This window comes from Notothenia rossii (genome assembly GCF_949606895.1).
Source record: "Notothenia rossii genome assembly, chromosome: 7".
Classification (NCBI taxonomy): domain Eukaryota; kingdom Metazoa; phylum Chordata; class Actinopteri; order Perciformes; family Nototheniidae; genus Notothenia; species Notothenia rossii.
The window spans coordinates 59167823-59188956 of NC_136905.1; the positions used below are offsets into that span (position 1 = coordinate 59167823).

At 41.2% G+C, this 21134-nt stretch overlaps 1 protein-coding gene across 1 annotated transcript; it reads left to right on the forward strand.

Annotated features, from left to right (window-relative positions):
- The first annotated feature begins 3991 nt into the window (after positions 1-3991).
- Positions 3992-8774, forward strand: LOC307047430 (uncharacterized protein). Its single transcript, XM_079694402.1, has 10 exons — positions 3992-4033; positions 4216-4350; positions 4546-4632; positions 5008-5115; positions 5456-5519; positions 5785-5846; positions 6191-6393; positions 6804-6963; positions 7746-7852; positions 8094-8774. Exons 5-10 carry the CDS (start codon positions 5458-5460, stop codon positions 8157-8159), a joined length of 660 nt encoding a protein of 219 aa, XP_079550528.1. The 5' UTR covers positions 3992-4033; positions 4216-4350; positions 4546-4632; positions 5008-5115; positions 5456-5457; the 3' UTR covers positions 8160-8774.
- The last annotated feature ends 12360 nt before the right edge of the window (positions 8775-21134 follow it).

The window sequence follows — 21134 nt, forward strand, 5'->3', positions numbered from 1 at the left end:
AGAGTAGACTGAGCATGTTTGACCTGAGTGGGCGGGCTGATGTATATGGATGAATTAGGTCAGTCACATATGCAGGAGTCTCACCGTGCAATGCTCTGTAGGTGAGGGTGAGGATTTTAAACTGGATCCTATAAGCTACAGGGAGCCAGTGAAGAGATGAGTATTAGGGTAATGTGGGACCGTTTATCTGACCGGGTGAGAAGTCTGGCAGCAGCATTCTGGACTGCCTGCAGATTACCAAGAACAGACATGCTGAGAGAGGTAAAAAGTGCATTGCAATAGTCAATGCGAGATGAAATAAACGCATGTATAATCATCTCTACGTGAGCCGTTGAAACTACAGATCTCAGTTTACTAATGTTTCGTAGTTGGAAGTGTTGCCGATATAAAGTGTGTTTTTTAAAAGTATGTGTGTTCCAACAAGTCCTCCAACTCATACGACCAAATATGCCGATTGTTCAGGCCCAATTATTGCGACCAAATATGTCGTTTGTTCAAGCGCTTAATATGTCCTGCTCCCGTTGAATGCTAACGTTACAGACGGTTGTTTATTCACAAATAACCCTCTCTGTAAAATCCCAAATTGTAGGATGGTTTGGCCATTAAAACGCAATTTTATTAGATTTCTAGCGAGAAGTGCATATTGTACTTTTAGAATCCATGTCCAGTCGATATGTAGGATCTATAGTTTGATAGATATTACGAAGATGATTTGAGGTATGCGGCAGCTTCCATGTAAAGTTACGGGTTGAAAACAGTATTTCCGGTCTTGATGTTTTCATAATAAAACCAATTTCCAAATGAACATTTAATATTCATTACTAAAGGTACAGCCAAATCATCACAGCGCACAAAACCTATTACCGCCGCAGATGGACCAAAAAAGGGAGCATTTGAAAAAAAAAAGGGGCGGGTCTGCTCAGTGAAACGATATCAACAAAACATGGAGGAACAGACCCAGCTAACACGCCACGTTGCCACCACGTGGCCTAAAAGTGGTAGTTTGGTGGCACTGTGCACAACGTGGTAGCCACGTGGCCCCAACGTTGTGGTTCACCACAAGCACCCGTCTAAGTGTGCACAACGTGGTAGCCACGTGGCCCCAACGTTGTGGTTCACCACAAGCACCCGTCTAAAAATACTGATTTGTTTAATGTTATAGATTTATTTATTTATTTCCTTTTTGTCAGAATATGAGTTTGAAGGATAGTAATTTGTGCAAAAAATATTACTTGGGTGGTTTTACAAAGAAAATACCACGTTGTGGCCACTTTGAAATATAACGTATAAATACCACGTTGTGGCCACGTTGAAATATAAGGTTTTCCTTTCCATGCAAGTGGGTGCACATACATATGATTTGTATGCAAATAGATGGAGTCTACTCTATTATGTAGTTGAATATTGTTCGTCCATTTGTTGCTGTTGATGTTTATAACTGTATATGCTCTCACCAGCCTAAGAATTCAACCAATCACGGCAAATTTCGTTCGCGCCTTTTCTCAGTGTTCTGGATTTACCACTTCACATCCTGGTCGATCCATACGCATACAAATTATATAGTCCCTCAAATATCCATCTATTCTCCCAGAAGATGGGATGTATTTTGCAAAACAGACAGTTATTCGATCGTTTTTCCCAGTTCGACACCCTTTCCTGTCCCTCGATAATCCCACTAGCGCTGGTTAAAATTAATGCCGATCAGCGACCTACAAACGGTTAAACGGATCTGCGAAAACGAGGACACGCTGTCAATCTCTGGAACGTTAGGCCCAGCGCCGTATAGACTGAGAGTTATGTCATCTCCGTTCACTCCAATGGACCACTTTTTTACAGCAATGGCGGACCGTGGAGCCTCTCAATCGCTCCCCGGAAGTTAGCGCCAAGGCTAGCAGAGCTGTAGAGTTGCAGCATAATAGACCGTTCGTGACGGACTTTTAAAGGTAAGAAGAAGCTTAAAGATTTATATTGCGGATATTATCAGTACATCTGATTCAAATGAACATGTGTATTAAAGGATGTCAGTGGATTATCCCTAAATTAGTAGATTTAGGGAACGTTTACAGATAACAGATTAAGCTAGGATACCATACCATAGTACCATACACTATACCATAGTGGTTGAATACACAGTATTAGGAAACACTTTATACTTACTGGACATGTTATACTCATTATATACTGTATATAAAATATGACCAAGAATGTGAGACAACTTTATAGAAATTCATATCACATTTGTTACTGATGCCATTTGTCATACTTTGTTAAACTCACAAATAATAAAGTTCCATAACTTCAGTTGGGAACAAAGACCACACCTTATCTCCCCAAGGCAATTTCCCATCCAATAGGTGTGCTATATAGGTGTGTATAACCCTTTCTCCTGTCTGTTACTCCCTCTTTCAGCACAAGAACCAGAGGGGGATTCAATGGAGCCTGAATACCTGCACTGAGACCCTCACCCTGCACCCTGAGTCTCAACTCTCAGTGTTTTTCAAGCCTTTCCCTGTTTTTTTGTATTAAACAAAACATTAAGCTTTCCCAATGGTGTGGTTTTCGTTTTGTGAAAAAGTGCAAATGCAGTGTTTGTATACAATAACCTAACCTCACATATTTTTTTGCTGTTGGTCATGAAATTGCTCCTGCTGACTTGTGCCAGCCATTTTTTCCTCCGCTCTGTGTCAGTGGGGAAGCCGTACATTCGTACTCCTTTCTCAGAGCGATTTGAGCATCCCCAGGCAGCACAGCAAACCATGGTGGCGACTAGGAGGCAGCACAGCAAACCAGGACAACACGGAGGAAAAGGCACAGACAAACTGCATGATATGCTATTCAATGTTTATTGAATTCCATGTATTTGCAATGGATGTTCCTAAAACAACACATTTAACATCATCATCATCATCATCCTGCTGCTGCTGCTGCTGCTGCTAGTCCTTTGATAGTCACCTGTCGGTCTCCTGTCCTTTCTGAAAGCCATAAAGATGACATTAGTCATTTAGATAACTTGTGTCCTCAATTACCTTGGGATTACTGAAACTACCATGAATTTAAGAAAATGGTAGAAATTAATCTAATCTGAATTTTGAAGCATTCCTTTAGATCCCCTCCCTCTAAATATATCAATAAACATTAGAAAGTGATGCTCCTGACTACTATACAAGTTTAAGAAGATAATATTGGTTTGAAAGAATTCAAAGCTATAAATAAACAGCAACAGGCTCTTTAACCAAGGCACTGTTAGCCTAACATGTAAACTAGTTGTTCACACTAATCCTAATATTATCACTTAATATTAGCAAATTCTATTTTATGTTTTAAAACATATTGATGTAAATACATACACATACCGATTTGTTGTATAAATATTGCAAATCAAAACCTTTATTCACTAATAATTACCAAAAGTCGAAGTTCTATCTCCTGTTATCAATGCATTCACATTGCCCGCCATGAACTTCCGGGGAACGATTCTCGTCTGCATGAACCACGTGACGATAACCGTTTTTGGACTTCCGCTGTCGTAACTCTTCTATCTATACGGCTATCTATACGGCGCTGGTTAGGCCTAAACCGCATTTTTTTAATTCAAGTCAAGAACTTTCAATATATACTTGCAGGCAAGGAAGCCATCCTTTTTTAAAGTTTTGTAATTCGGGTCATGAACATATGGGGGAGTGTTCTATGCACAGCTCTCAGCATATTTTACACTTTTTCTGCCGAAATTAAGCAGGTGCCTTGTGGCCTCATGTGTGGCCTAATCTCGGACTCGGCCTCCATGTTGTTTTTTTCAGCAGGGCCGCTGGGCTGTGTGAACAAAGCTTACATTAAATCCGTGGGAGATCTATCTGGTTGAGATATATCCCGACTTTTCAATAGATAGCGACTACCCAGTTAATAGACGAATGTACTCTATGGGAATGTAAAGGAATTTACGACAGGCTGACCAGGTGCAAGGGGTGGAGCCTCTTCAAAAGCCAGGACAAAGAGAAATGGAAGCTTTATGAAGTTAGGATATTTTCATTTGGAGGTAGGAAGCATTTAATATTTACAGTTCGAAACGTTAGATTAAGTACATATTTCATGCTAGTTTTGTGTACGAAGCGGGAACTGTAATAAATTGAAGTGAAAAAAGGAAACAGAATGACGTTAATTTTATTACCTTGTCAGTATATCAGGTCTCTTAATATAACATATTGTTTCCAACTTCAGACACCTATGAGAAGGCTCAAGAAAGGGCGAGAAAGGCTGAGGATACCTCCAATGTAGAGACTGACACAGAAGAATGTCGACGGAAAACTAAGAAGCCTGCAAAGTTTCAGGTTTCAGAAACTGAAGATGCTGATGGTAAATACAGAGAATTGGGCATAAGAGTATATTTAAATATGTGACGACATAGATGGCTTGATAATTGCCACAAATTAATAGAAAAACAGTTCAACGGAATAAGAAATATTAACCCTTTCAGTTTTCTTTATTAAATGTCATTTAATGTGGTGCTTCACTTCACCTGTTAATCTTTATTAAATAATGTTAATACAGACGAAGAAGGGGAGATACTGGAGGCAAGTGACAGTGTCCCTGCTCTAGTTCTGGCCGAGCTACCAACACCTCCTCAACGGACAAATGGTAAATGAGGTTGGCACAAGGATCAAGTAGAGCTATATCCTCAACTGTTAATTTCAATTATTTTTGTTTCAACATGAAGCTTGAGTCACAAAAGGAAAAAAACAGCATTTGCTTGTATGCTAATTTTATTCCCAGGAGGTCCAACCTTTTCTTAAACACAGTATCTAACTGGCTAACTATGGGCTATTTTGACATATAGAACAATGATTACTTTTTGGTACAGACATTTATGCAGTACCAGGTAGATCAGTACCGGTAAATTGATATTTTGGGAGTATCTTCTTGCAGTGAAAATAAAGTATTGCTTTCATGTCCTAATGAAAAATGCATTAATAATGTTTTATCGATAACCGCACTCATTAAATTCTGTTTAAGGCTTTTCTGCACCGAGAGCGATATCACCAAGTACCAGTACCCCTTCCAGGTCTATTTCTGGGCATAGAATCCAGTCTCCTGTGTGTCCTAACAGTGACACAAGATCAGGTATTTAGGACTATTGAGATTGTGCATTTGTCTTCATATTTAAAAAAACAACCTGTTTCGAGTAATGATATACATTGGTCCTCTTGAGAGACCACCCCATCTGCCAAGCCAAACCGATCTGTCATAAAGGGTGGTCTCTCATAAGAGGTTCAATAGCATGGGATGTGTAGCCATTGGTGCATGCTGTAGTGGTCTCCCAAGAGAGGTGGTCTTAAAATGAGGTCACTCAAAGGGGCACCACTGTTTTCACTTTGCTCCATTTAGCCTTTCACTTTATATTAATTTAAATATTCTGATACAGACATTTATAAATTAATTACATTACTATCTCTGTATACAGTGATGACTTCAAGTGCACGACTGTCTGAGGATCATCGTGGAGGAAAGCAACCCTTCCATACCAGGTAAGGAATCTGAGGCTTTGTAGTTTTACCCAAGTATTTACTGAGAGTAGTACGTACATGTATATCTCATTGCTCACCATGATTGGTCTAGGCCATTCATTGGTACAGTCACCCTGTGCTAAAGCATTTAGACTAGTACATGTAGTACATTAGACCAATCTGATATTAAGCTGTAGCGAATCTCTGTTACTACTCATGCCATGTAACTATGGCTTACTGTTGGCATGTACTGCAGTGAAGTAATAATTTCATGTTATGTTTTCAGCACCCCCACAACACCCAGAGCTTCTACATCTGCTGCAATAAATCCTGAAAGTGAGCCAACAGGTAACAAAGCCTAATGTAACAGTTTTACTTCAAGAATATTTTTCAAAATTGTGATCCAGAAAATATTCAATTTTGATTTCTTCATTCTAAACATTGTGTTCTTTTGAGACAAATTGATTGATGATTATGGCATCCTTTTCGCATTTTTTTCTCATTCCATTTACGTTTAGCTTGGGATCTAGCACTTGCCGTTGCTTGAAATATGTGTTTAACTTCAACGCAACATGAAATGTAATGAATCATTTGTCGCAATTGCCTTAATGCATTATACATGTATGTGGGTGAATAGATGCAAATTCGAAGCATAGCATTTAAAAATGTGGAATTGTGTTATCTTGCTACAGGATTCCAGAGCAGGATGCTGATGCGTATGCAAAACCTTGAAGAGTCACAGGGGGAAATCCTTAGAATGCTGCGCTTCTTGACAAGTGCCAGCAGAGCAGCAGGAGAGGAGTTGGACGATGTACTACCAGACCCTGTCAGCAGTACTGAGGAGCTGGATAGACTTTGTGAGAGGCTTACAGATAAGGCCTTCAAGAGACAATTGGTATGTTCCATTGTGAAAGAAAAACTTATTTTGTTAAGAATCGCTTACATTTTATGAAGAAGTAACTCCATCTTCCAAAGAGACAGATAGGCATACACCAAGACAGGCAGGCACACATACAGACAGGTATACAGACAGATAGGCAGGCAGACAGACAGGCAGGCACACAGACAGCTAAACAGGCAGGCAGACGGACAGTCAGGCAGACAGGCACCTAAGCAGGCAGCAGGCAGGCAGGCAGGCATAGATAGATAGATAGATAGATAGACATAATTGGGACCACTGAATTATTTCAAAACTGTAGTAGTTATATTCAATGCTGCCTTTTTATATATATCTGACAATTTAGCATTTTCACTTGGATGTACTCAAGGGTTTTTTACTAAGAAAACTAATTATCTACATTGCAGACATGCTATATGACTTCCTTGGGTGGCCACAACATCGGAGACACCATCCGGAGGATGCTCTCCAAGTTGGGAACCAATGCCTTATGGTCAACGTATAGCCTCAAGGGAAAGAAGGGCAAGAACGCGTTGATTGACCTGTCGGTCACCAAGGTCCTCATCAGTAAGTGTTTAAGTCATAAATGGCATGCGATTGCTTCTTCAGTATTTTATGAAGCTCGCCTGATGCACTCCAGAGATACTCAATATAACATGTTGTTTATCATTTATTATAACCGAATCGACCATTTTGGGAATGTTATGTTTCATGTGCATGAGTGGGTACGTATCTGGGTCTGCATCTTCGTTAGTGGATCTTTCAAAAACTATGTGACATTCTAATTTACTTATTTGTATGAGTATTGGTCATCCATGGGCCAAGAACCCTCATGATTTTGGTGCTGATTCTATTTTTATATCTTTATTGTTGTGGCCATCTTGGATTTTCTTAATTTTCTCCGGGGTTTGGCCATACTACCGCGTACATTTTTCAGCTGTTCATGGGGGGTAATCATCTCGGTTAGCGATAATGGTCCCAGGTGGGTGATAATGGGGGATATTGATCCTACATCGGCGCTAATGGGGATATTGGTCCCAAGTGCGAGATACTGGTCCCCAGTGGGTGATCATGATAATGAGGGAAATGGTTCAGCAAGAAACCCATTTGTCTGGCCATCTTGAATATTTGGTGCCAGTAAAGATTTGGGGGATGTATCCTGTGTTCGTCTGTGAATACCATTCTAATTACAAATATTAAAATATAAAACTGCCTTAGGATTATTTAGTTTAGATTTGTGAGGAATAGTTGTTTTAGTGTTAATTCTTTCACCAGTACATATACTTGTTACTCTTCCTTTCTTCCGTGCATTGCTTGGGGTTAGCAGTTTTGTGCTACTTTTCCTACAGGAGCATGCTTGAAAAACCATCCTAAAGCCAAGGCTTCCGAGGTGGAGGAGCAACTGTCCGAAAATCTCAAATATGCACCGAAGAAAAAAGGAGGGCCAAAATACAAGGTGATAGTGGATTCTAGTGACTTACTTAAATATTTGGTCCATCTCTCCAAATGTCTGTCAATAAAGCATTTACATATCACATAAATTTACCACTTTGACATATAGTATGTGTCATCAGTACTTAAATCTTTGCATTCTCACAAAGTTAGTTATCATTATCACTACTCATCAATTAGGAACAATTAAGGATTTTATTTTCTAATATACCATGTATTCCCTAATGTGCGTTCTTGCTTTTTAGGAACCTGCTGCAAAGAGAAGGAAGAGCGTCACATCTGCAGTCAATACAGTTACAGATTCAGATTAACATTTCACATATTATGCCTGGTCATTGGTGCACGGACGTTTCGGCCAACGGACGTTTTGGCCAGGTATATTTGTCGGGCGGACGTTTCGGCCAGCTTGTACAAAAAATATAATAACTGAATAAATAAATATTTTATTTCATTTAAATTCACCTACGTAGTAGATACATGTTACTGCCATTCATATATATAATAACTGAATAAATACATATAGCGCCACCAACGTAAATGTTCATTTAGTCTACAAGGTCTCGGTTCGAAAGCCACAAATGTTCAGCTGGCCAGCTATTATTGTATTACCTTGGACAATGTTTTATCTATTGTTAGGTTATTTCCTTGAGGTACTTAGAAAGTAGTTTAGGTAAACCTGTTATGCCTTCATATAAAGAGATTGCAATTGATATCATTTATATCCCTCTTTGTGTTACTACATTTGACCATGGCTTCATTATGTTCTTTTGTTCAGGAACATACAAATTAAACTGGTTACTTATACACCTTAAGTTTGCAGAGAATATTTAAATTTCCATAATTGTAGAAACATGATAAAAAATATCATTCTACTGTCTACATGTCCTAAAATTAATTATGGGTTTATGGAATTTCTTAATGATATATATCTATGTCAATTTGAATCATGTCATGATGTATTATGCATTTGAACCATTGAAATGCAAATAAAATTGTCTAAGAAGTGTATTATAAAAATTTGAGTTGTGTTGATTACTTTGACATAATTAAAGCTAATCGAAAGAAAATATAATTGCAAATAGAAAGTGGTCTAAAGGTGGTGTGAACGTTACATTTCAACGTTACATTTCAATGTGGTGACCACGTTATTTCAACCATACAAAATCACGTGGCCTCCACGTAAATTGCCACGTTGTCACAACAACAGCATCACGTGGCTGTAACGTGGAAGCCACGTGCAATTGTTAGCTGGGGAAGTCTGCGTTTAAATCGTGTGTGTGTGTGCGCGTGCGTGCGTGCGTGTGTGTGTGTGTGTGTGTGGGGGTGTGTGTGTGTGTGTGTGTGTGGTTAAAACACATCAGCCTGCGGTCGCTCTTAGCCTTTCTAATAATTCTGAAGGTAAACACAGTGAAGGCGGTGCGTGAAAGGCGGTGCGTGAAAGGCACTGCGCACTCCTCTTCTCAGAAGCTGAGTTAACCCTCCTGCTGCCTCCTGGTGCTGCAGAGATTTCATGAAGTAGGCTAAAGGAGGTTTTCCTTCTCTAAAACAGCTGTGGGCAGCAGATACTGTGAGTGTCACAGACATGAATACATAGATCAAGGCAGACTGGTGCACATACTCTCCTGTTTTGCCAATCCGGTGGTTAAACAAATATAGCTCTAAATCCCTGGCCGAAATGTCCTTAAAATGAAGTCAGAGTTCGACATTTAAATTAATTAATTAATTCATTACCTTTCCAACTCCTCATGCAGTTGACTGTTACAGGTCTATACAGGTTCATGGTACAATGCATAAGCTTCAAATCGAGAGACTTAAACTGTATTTTCCTTTACCGTTCCGTTTTAATTTCACAATAAAGTTAATAGTCATATTATGTTTGATATTAATATGTTTTATTAACTACACCATTGGTTTTTTAACCCGTGCCGCCTAGTGGTTAAAGCACGTTATTGAATTTTGTTGTTGAATACATTTTATTTGATGAAAACATTTAAATATTAAGAGTAGCCTACACGATTGAAAATATCAAGAAGATACTGCAGTGATCTCTACAATAAAACAGTTTAGTGCAGGACGTCCAAAGATATTAACAGGAGGATGTGCAAAACAGACCAACTAGGCTTTATTCAAACATTAAAGAATACTTTAAGTTAAGGTCTTATTTTGCATAAGACAAAAACGTTGGGGTTATCCACAGATAAATATGAAGTCTGACAAAGTACTTAATGTCCAATATATTGCATAGTTTATTTTGGCACTTGACAATCACCTTCCCTGAATTTGACTCAGGTGTAACTAAAGTCTGATTTAAGGGTTGTTTATATTTCACATCATTAATCAGAATCTGCAAAGTAACTAAAATACATGTAGTGGAGTAAAAATACTAGGTTAAACTCTGATTTGTAGTGGAGTAGAACAAAGTAGTATGCTTCTGTAACAAAAACATTTCCCAACTTGGATCTATAAAGTATATCTTATCTTATCTTAAGATGATGGATGGCTACTGCCATATTTGCAAAATGTGCCTCTGAACCTTGACAAGTGCATGTTTCAGGCTTATCAATGAACAACAGGAGGGGTCACAGACATAAGACCAGCTGTTAAATAAAGCTTTTCTGACCTTAGGTGTCATGTGGGTATATTATGTCACCCATTTATTAATTATATGTTTTACATTTGATAACACCACTGTGTTTCGTATCCCCTAAACCTCCACGGTGTACACAGTTTAATACTGGCAACTTCTAATTGTGGGAAATACGAAAACGTCTTAGAAAGAGGGGGGGGGGGGGGGGGGGCTGGACACGTCCAATTCCAGTTTTGGAAAGTCTGCCTTGGTTCCATTCCATTTCAAAGAGCTGTTGATGCTCAGCGTAACCTTGTCGCACTGCCACTCCAACATCCAATCACAGGGCTTGATGACTAATCAAGGGGTTTGTAAAACAAGGTGGATGTTGTAGTCCCAAACGATAGCTGGGGATTCTGGGTAGTGTAGTGTCTTCGGAAAATGTGTTTCTCTGAATTGAAGGTTAAAAACACAAAAGCGTTGTACACAATTTAAACCAATCAATATTGTGTAATTAACAAGGATAAACTGATGTTTTTTAGTGGATGAGTAATGCAGATATCACTGTGTAATCATTTGACAGTGAGGGGGATATATCCGGTTTTATTATGAAAACTTCGAGACCGGAAAAACTGTTTTCACCCACGCTAACTTTACATGGAAGCTGCCGCATATACACGTAATCCTGGCGAAACCTCAAATCATCTTCGTAATATCTATCAAACTATAGGTCCTACACATCCACTGGACGTGGATTCTAAAAGTACAATATACACTTCTCGCTAGAAGTCTAATCAAAAAGCATTTTAATGGCCAAACTATTGCACAATTTAGGATTTTCCAGAGAGGGTTATTTGTGAATAAACGGGAGCATGTTGTTTCTTACACGACCACTAGAGGTGCTACACTTTAAAACGTGGCTATGGGTCGTAATCTAAGGTGCTTAAACAATCGACCTATTTGGTCGTTTTTTGTAGGAGGACAGGCTGGTGTGTTCTAGTCACTTTGCTCAGCACTACTGCTTGTTATAACTTGTATTTGCCGTACTCGCAATGAACTGTTATTGCTCAGGTTAATCCAGGGTTGCCAACTCTCGAGCATCTGGCGTGTGACACCCCAGCTAGAAATGTTTGGTTCTAAAAACATCCTGAGAATGTTACATTCATTGTTCTAGGAATATTTTCAGTGGGAAGTTTTCTTTTGGTTCCCAGAACGTTCTTCTGAAAGGTAGGATAACGTCCTCTAAAAACATTCTTAAAATGTTTGGTGATAACATTGTTAGAACATTATGCCCTACTATTCTTGAAACGTTTTCAGCGGGATGTTTTTGTTTGGTTCCCAGAATGTTCTTCTGAGGGGTAGGATAACGTTCTCTAAAAACATTCTTAAAATTTTTGGTGATAACCTTCCTAAAATGTTTTTGATAACATTGTTAGAACATTATGCCCTGCTATTCTTAAAACGTTTTCAGCAGAAGCTTTTATTTTGGTTCCCAGAATGTTCTTCTGAAAGGTAGGATAACAGTCTCTAAAAACATTCTTAAAATGTTTTTGATAACATTGTTAGAACATTATGCCCTACTGTTCTTAAAACGTTTTCAGCTGCAAGTTAGATTTTGTTATGTTGCCAGAATGTTATTATTTTAGAGAAGGATAACATGCTTTATGTTGAAAACATTATGCAAATGATCTGTGGTAACAATTTACTCAAATATTTTTAAATTATTAGAACATAAAGACATGATATTCCTGTAATTGTTCAACTCAAAATTCCTGGGTATCTGGACTGACCACTGTGGTCATTAGGATGATTTTGATAGTTTACTTAACTATTGGAATCTGACTATTAACGCATGTAAAAGGATGAATCGGAATCAGCTGGTGAAAGTAACATTTGTTTATTAGAAAAGGGGAGCTGGGAGTGGAGGTTGGTTATGGCGGGTAGAGAGGCCTGGCTGGTATTGGGGGTGTGGAAGGCCTTGGATTCCTCCTGGGAGAGACATACAAATGAGTGTGAGGCAAAAGCAGGTAAAGTTGGCAAAGAATATGCAGGTAAAAAGCTAGAGAGGCACGCAACAAACCGTTCACGGCAACAATCCGTTCACGGCAACAATCCGGCAGGGAATGAGTGCAGGCTGCAGGCTTTCATAGTGTGGCTGATGAGCAGGTTGCAGGTGTGGTTGATTGGAGATTGCTCACAGCCATGTCGAGCAGACCAGCAGGCAGAGAGAGAGACACACAGTAGAAACAAACACATACAAACACTAACCGGGGTTTCAGGGACGGGCAGTGACAGTCGGTCCGTTCCTCTATATGTCTGTCGGTCTCAAATCTAAAGGGTGCAATAACGATTTTGATCCAATATGCATAAACAGCGGACACTGTTTATACGCAGCCCTCACAAACCACACACGGCCAGATAACTTATCCAACAGTTAGAACCTACATACGAGACACAACCTTTATAGTCAGAAAAAAGTGTGATTATTTTTGGATATTTTACACATATGATATTATGAATACTGTGGGCCTACATACCTTAGTGTGATTATAAGTGCATGTGAGTGAATATTGGCATGAATAAATTCGTTTTTATACGTCCTATTCATTGCCTTAATGCGCTCATACATCTTAAGAAAGTTATCACCAAATATGTTAAGAATGTTTTTAGAGAAAGTTATCCTAACTTTCAGAAGAACATTCTGGGAACCAAAATAAAACGTCCCGCTGAAAATTTTTAAGAACAGTAGGGCATAATGTTCTAACAAGGTTATCACCAAACATTTCCAGAATGTTTTTAAAGAACGTTATCCTACCTTTCAGAAGAACATTCTGGGAACCAAAATAAAATGTCCCGCTGAAAACATTCCTAGAACAACGAATGGTAACAAACATTTCTAGCTGGGAACTCACACATGCCACCGCAAACATGCAGTAGGCTTGTTTGAGACAAGCGAGACCTGCACAGACCTGCGCAATTTCGATCAACGTCTTGCTAGTGCGTTGCATAATGGTTAGTCATTTTGTCCGACTTGCTCTGGAGGCTCGCCTACGTGAGACGTTGAAATCTCGCGGGACAAAGACGCCCGCAGCCTTGAGAGCGAGGCGAGGCGAGGCGAGGCGCCACAGTTCCTCTCCACGGGCTGCGGAAGCGAAATGCTTGATGGGAAACGACTCGCTGGTATCTCGAGCTGAGTGAACTCTCCAATTGGCTCGGCAAAAGTTTGTTGTTGTTTTGTGTCAGTTTTACGTCGCCCCCTCCATTAACATTTTTCATGATTGTTCCACAATGTTTATCATCATGAAATTAATATCTATATATGTTATACAATACTTGCACTGCTTACCATTTTCATACTTTATATATCTTAGCATATTCATACACACTGTTCATACTGCTCACAGGCTGCTGTGTATATCTAGTGTATTCATACCCCTCCTCACTGTTTATTCATCATTCAATTCATTCTATATTTTATTCTGTAGATTGTGTACATTACTTTTCACTTTACTGCTTGTTGCACTCCTGGTTGGAAGCTGAACTGCATTTCGTTGTCTCAGTACCTGTAATATGTGCAATAACAATAAAGTTGAATCTAATCTTGAGCAGGAACAAATGTATTTACTTAGTACATATCTGACCTTAACGATTAAACACATGTGTGCATTCTTTATAAATGCAAACCGAGTCAAGCCGACTCAATCCGCCAAAAAAACGAGAGAAGAAGAAGGCGAAGAAGAAGAAGGACAATCCGACTCGGAGCTGTCCGACTTCAGGTGAGCTTTTTGAGACCTCTCCCGGCTGCGATCGGCTATTCTCGTCTACTTTCGAGGCGAGCCGCAACGCGTCTCAAACAAGCCTTATATCTGCTTACAGCTTATCATGAATTACGTGCTTGTTTGTTTTTTTCAAAAGGAAAATATGGAGACATCAGATTCTTTTTAAAACATCACTTTCAAACAAATGCAACAAGTTTTTTTTTTTAAAGAGCTCTAGAAATAAATCTGAGGTTGACCATGACCGTGTTAATATTTGCCATAACAGGGACGTTTTATAAAAATAAAAAAACATCCTGAAAACATTTTCAGAATGTTTCTTGGAGAATGTTCTTCATTTGTTATCATGTAACATTGAGGGAACGTTTTATAAAGAACATTTGTTATGTTTTACCCAACAACGTCCAAAACACATCCTTAGAATGTTGCAGGCAAAACAATCCACCTTTTTTAACATGTCACATTAAAGGAACATTTTATAAAAAACCTTTCTGTCATCTCAGGCCTCAATAACATCCTGAAAACATCCTCTGAATGTTTCAGTTAAAATGTTTTGTCTTAGTTAACCTTAAACCTTATAGGAACATTTTTTGAAAAAATAAACATCCTAAAAAGGTTCTTTGAACATCAGATTAAAACGTTTCTTTAAAACCTTATTAGAACCAATAGGTAACGTTAGTGAAAGTTGTGAGAACGTTCCCCGCTAGCTGGGATACTGCCCACTGCCCACCAGCCACGCCCCGACACATGGGGTCACGCCGGCCAATCACAAAGCTTTGATGCGTTCAAGTGCATTATTCTGGCACAGGAAGATTATGTTATAGGACATTAACAATAAAACTGAATATTGTTGTTCTATTTTTAGACAGATCTCGTGATCGACTGGTTGGGCACCCCTGGTCTAAGTTATCTCAGTGGATCTCAAATGTTTTTATCACAATTTATGTAAACAAATATTTCCAAGGCGATCCTTTATAATTTCGAGATAAACAGGTTTGAAATCATTTTCAATGTATACTATAGGACAGTAAACCCACAAATGGGAGAGACCCCATGTCAAATCTCTCCAGTTTCCAGCAATCATTGTGCGAAAGGTGTCCCATTTAGGAACTCGTTAGGCGGGCAGAGATCCCTGTCATCTATCGGTGCTATCCTCCAGACAACATGGTAACGTGGGGACAACAGTTCCTTCGGGTGCTCCATCCCGCTCTGGCCTTCGCCACAGCGGGGGGAGGAGGCATTGAACCCATCGCACCTGCCCCCGGAGGAGGCAGGGGGTACCCGGGGGCGCACGGTGGACGGCCAGGGCGAAGCCGCCACACCGCACTAGAGTCAGGGTTCCGAGTTTTTCGAGCCAGGTCCCGGTGAAACGCAGCACGGAGCACCCGTCAGGAGCCTCCAGCAGACCCCCCCGCACGGTTCCCTCGTCCCTCGGAAGAGGCGGAGAGGTGGGTGTTTTTCATCTGCTGGCGGACTGCCGGGGAGAACGTGCTGCTCGGGAGCCAGGCTCAGAGTTAGTGGAAGTAAGAGCCTGTTCACCTGCCTTTTACAGCAGGCACGAGCTGGCCTGGGGGGGCGAAGAGAAGGTAGAAGCAGAGGCTGCAGAAACAGCCAGAGCCCTCCCCTCTCTAACACACCCCTCATTCGGTCAACAAGCACTGGGCAGAGTCATCTGTCAACTCTGCTTATGTTCCTCCGGAGACCAGTTGGGACTTCTGTACCAAACCTGCTGGGGGGTCTCCAGGCGACAATTGTATCCGAGCCAGAGTGCATTTAGAGGAATAGGTTCATCCAGAATATCAGAGTGCCGTTTCAACTTTTTTTGTGGTGGACTGGCGGTCAGCGCATCCTGAAGTATAATTTGAAGCAGTGTCTGTGATAGAGAATGTCTGTCAATCCTTTCCGTGTCCGGGCTGGGTGATGCTGCCCGTGTTGTGTCAAATTAAGTCTTAGGCTCCACTCATGGGGGTCCGTCAATTCCTTTAAGTTTCAGATTGCTGTCATATTCAGCTCCCGCAGGACCAATTGCTCATATCAGAGCTTAAGGCTGGACAAATTGTAGAGAAATAACCCAGGCAGGACCAGGTCATTATTCCTTTCAGAGCCGCTCCGGAGGACAACACTACGTGGCTCTCCCAGCACGCACCAAGAGGCTCACAGCTTCCCCATGAGTCTGGTGCTCCGCTGCGGCGTTAGAGTGGGTCTCGGACCAAACACAACCTCCGCTTGCACCCCATCTTTCCCCAAATGACACCCACGCAGGCTCCACTCCTGGTGGTGTGTTTCCGTCAATTCCTTTAAGTTTCAGTTTACTGTCATCTTCAGCTCCCGCAGGACCAATTGCTCATATCAGAGCTTAAGGCTGGACAAGCTGTAGAGAAACACCCGAGCTGGACTAGGCCGTTGTCCCTTTGAGACAAGCATATGTGTTTACGCAGGATCAACCAGGTAGCCTGTGATGAAGTAGGGTCGACCCTATATTATGTGAAGCCACCGAACACTGGTCCCCGGGGGAACCGGTGCCCGGAGCAAGGCCAATTGCTGAATGCCGCAGCCGACAAAGGCCGCTGTGCAACAGTGGAGGGTTCGAGAAACAACAGTGTTTGCCGGGCGCACCGCGGCGGAGGTGGGGAGGTTCCAGCCCAGAACATCCACCCCACTGCGGGACCCGTGGTGGGACCCCTGAGTCAGACAGTTTGTCTTGGTCACGCTTCATATTGGTCGGCCCGGGACGGAGTTGCCCCCAAACAGCACACCCTCCCAGCCATCAGAGTCAAACCCGCAGTTCGGAGGAACCGACCGCCAGAGCACCGGCACAAGGCCGGGCCGGCGGAGGCCCTCCGATGGCGGGTCACGTTTGCCATTTGATCGAAAATAGTGTCTCATAATGCAGGTAGAGTCCCAGCAAACTCCTATTGCATTCCTCCAGAGACCAGTTCAAATACTTAAAGTTGAGTAAGAACCATGATTGGGGGGTCTCCGGGCAACAAATGTATCCGAAAATAGTGCCTCATATGCCCACAAGAGTCTCCTGACAACACCCCTTATATTCCTCCAGACTCAGAAAAAGTCTGAGTTAACTTTTTGGAGAACCATAAAAAAGGGTCAAAATTGTTAAAATGTATCCAAAAATAGTGCCTCATATGCCCGCAAGGGTCCCCTGACAACTCCCCTTGCATTTCTCCACTGTCACAAAAGTTAAAGTTAACTTTTTGGAGAACCATAAAAAAGGGTCAAAATGGGTAAAAATGTATCCGGAAATAGTGCCTCATAATCCCGCAAGAGTCCCCTGACAACTCCCCTTGCATTTCTCCACTGTCACAAAAGTTAAAGTTAACTTTTTGGAGAACCATAAAAAAGGGTCAAAATGGGTAAAATGTATCCGAAAATAGTGCCTCATAAGGCGGGTAGAGACCCTGTCAATTCCCCTTGCATTCCTCCAGAGGTCATTTCAAAAACTTAAAGAGCCTGTGACACGAACCCAACAACTGTTGTGCAATGAAATAGTGGGCTACTAGTAATCTCGAACCGTTAGTTTAAAAAAGAAAAAGCGATACTGTTCCGATAAATATCAATAATTTCGAACATCGCGGGAAAATTCCTTCGACTCATTTTGAGGTTTTGGGGGAAGCCGGAAGTGACGTCAATCCGGGAACGCTTCACTGTACGGCGAGAGAGCCAAACACGGACAAAGTGTGTTGTCATGAGTAGAAATGGTGAATTACTGAGTTTAGGCACGTTAATAACGTTTTAATGAAGTTGACTACAGTATATTCATATTTGTCAGTGCTTTCATGTCAATTCGGCAAACATAAACATAAATGATCGTGGTGAAGATGATGATTAAATTAGGATTAAAAATCGGTAGTGAGAGCTGCTGAATTTCCTCCCGTCGGATGTGATATAAAAACAAATCGATTATTTTTGTAGTTTTAAACTCAAGTGGCTGAAACTACATTTATTAGTGCTTTCATGTCAATTCGGCGAACATATGATACATTAAATGATCGTGAGGATGATGATTGAAAAATCTTTTGTTTGAGCCGGTCTGCATTTCCTGATGAGAAAACAAACCTTAGCTTTTAGTAGTTGCAGTCAGTGGTGTAGTGGGCGTTGGACGCGGGGGTACGCCGTACCCCCACTTATTTGAAGCATGATTTCTTTTTTTAATAGTCTAATACATCTAAAATCATTGCCAGTGTTATCAGTTGCAAGTGTGTGTTTGTTGTAATAATGACGAAAACATAATAGGCAGATTTCACAGTAATTATAATAAAAAAATAGCTAAAGCATTTATGCAACTTGATTTGAAGCGTGTGTGTGTGAGGGGCAGAACTGTGTGTGTAGGGTGACCAGGTGTCCCGCACTATGCTGGACTGCACACACAGCATTTTAATTATTTGTCCCGCGTCCCACACATTGAGACTATGTCCCGCATTTGAGTGATAGTCGCGCAGAAAGGCCGGATCGGTTCGCTGACAGCCGGCACCTCCCTTTATTATTATATTGTCTAAACGGCATCATGTAAGTTGCGCTGACAGGCGACACAGAGGTCCCCAAGCCCCCCCCCGTTGACAGTTCACGAGCGAGTCCATAGTGTCTCCCGTCCACCCACCACCCCGTCCACCCAGTAAAAACATCCGCACTACACCACTGGTTGTAGTAGTACACCAACATGGATTAAACGTGTGTTTTTTTTTGGACAGTTTACGTGGGCTGGGCTGGGTGCAGTGGCGGACTGGCCATCGGGACGAATCCCGATGGGCCGGTACCGAAGTGGGCCGGTCGGATAAGTCACTAGCACATCCCCCACTCCTCCCATTGACAATTTACTAGTGGTACCGAAGTGGGCCGGTCGAGAGTCCCGGGCTGATTTTTAGTCCCAGTCCACCACTGGCTACATGAACGTATGATCGCCCATATTGACGCACCTAATTCCTAAACTTCTAACAGATACAACATAAACCGATCCTTCAGCCTCATATGAGCTCTCAGACACGTTCAAAATTAAACTGTCATCGCTGTCTGAGCTTGCTGCTGTGTGCCCCATCGTGCGTTTACATGCAGATGCTGGGATCCTGAACGGTGCAGCTGGAGCGCTGTGCCCGCAATGACGTCACACATAATTTGGCGGGACTTGAAGAATCCCCGAGAAGATCTAGAAAATTGTCAACATTGAAGGGCAGATTAATGGTTATCAAAGTACAAATATCCAAAATCAGTTTAGTAACGGTTTTCAAGGGGACAATATTTACTCAAATTGATGGGTTTTGGATGATGGTCACAGCTCGTGTCACAGGCTCTTTAAAGTTTGTTTAGAACCATGCTGGGGGGTCTCCGAGGCAACAAATGTATCCGAGCCAGAGTGCACATATAGCGGATGAATTCCTCCATGAAGTTACACAGCCGTTTTTTTTCTGAGTCCTCTCAAAAACCGGGTTTCCGATTTCGTGCAGACAGTAGTCTGAAAAAGATGAATGAATTTTTTGGACGGAGTAGGGGAGGCTTGGTTTCCCCTCTCCGTTGTAAGTTGCAACGGGGGGGTGGAAAAGTGTCCGGGGCTTCGGCCCGAAGTGCCGAAGGGTTGAGCATCTCGGAGCCCCTTCTCCGTTGGCACTCAGTCATTTTTTCGAGAATTTTTCAAAACTTCATCTTTGATTATTTTAAGATATAATTGACCGTTTTCTTTCATTTCTTTTTCTTTCCACGGGTGGGGGCCTATGACAGGCCACCTATGAGCTCCCAAATTCGGCCTGGAACCTCCAGGATTTGTGGGATAAGCTCCATACACTGACAAAGTCATCCAAAAATGTCACTTCTATAGCTCAAAGATATATAATACAAATATTTTAAAATAGTAAAAGTTACAATTGTGCTCCGCATTACCCGAAATTTGATTTATATGGCCCCATAAAAGTGATTAAAAATCATTTTCGTGGGAAAAAGTGTTAAAACACCTGATTAAAGCATATGCAGGACCCCAGTGAGCCCCATACTATGTGCATTGTGTTAATGAACCATATTAATGATAACGTAAATCATTTAAATGCAAAGATAATAATTAAAAATCATTTTTAGGGGGAAAACTGTTGATCTGTCCATTTCGTTAACATTTGAATGGCCAAATGGACAAGCCTGATTAAAGCATATGCAGGACCCCAGTGAGCTCCAGACTATGTGCATTGTGTTAAGGAACCATATTAATGATAACATAAATCATTTAAATGCAAAGATAATGATTACAAATCATTTTTAGGGGGAAAACTGTGGATCTGTCCATTTCGTTAAAATTTGAATGGCCAAATGGACGGAAATCTGTCCATTTCGTTAACATTTGAATGGCCAAATGGACAAGCAGGTAAAAACGGCAGAGTCGCTGCTCTCAGGGCCTCAGACTCACAGGCACACACACATGCAGAGATCCAGGAGCAGGAATCATGGCTACATGAGTGTTAAAAGTGCATTAAACTGTTTTAATCCCTCAGCCGCTGATGTGCACGGAAGCCTGTCCATTTCATTAACATTTGAATGGCCAAATGGACAAGCCTGATTAAAGCATATGCAGGACCCCAGTGAGCTCCAGACTATGTGCATTGTGTTAAGGAACCATATTAATGATAACATAAATCATTTAAATGCAAAGATAATGAATAAAAATCATTTTTAGGGGGAAAACTGTGGATCTGTCCATTTCGTTAACATTTGAACAGTCGCTGCTGTTAGGGCTCACAGGCACACACACATGAAGAGATCCAGGGTGATACACATGGCTTTTATACCCAGACATAGGTATATGAAAGGCGGGGAAGGTGTTATTGCAGCCCCCCCTCCATAGTCACTCTCCGTTTGAAATGACTTCCAGGTGCTGATAGAAAGCAAGCGGAAACAAACTGATTATAAACAGAATGATGATTATTTTACCCATCAAATCAGTGCTTATATGT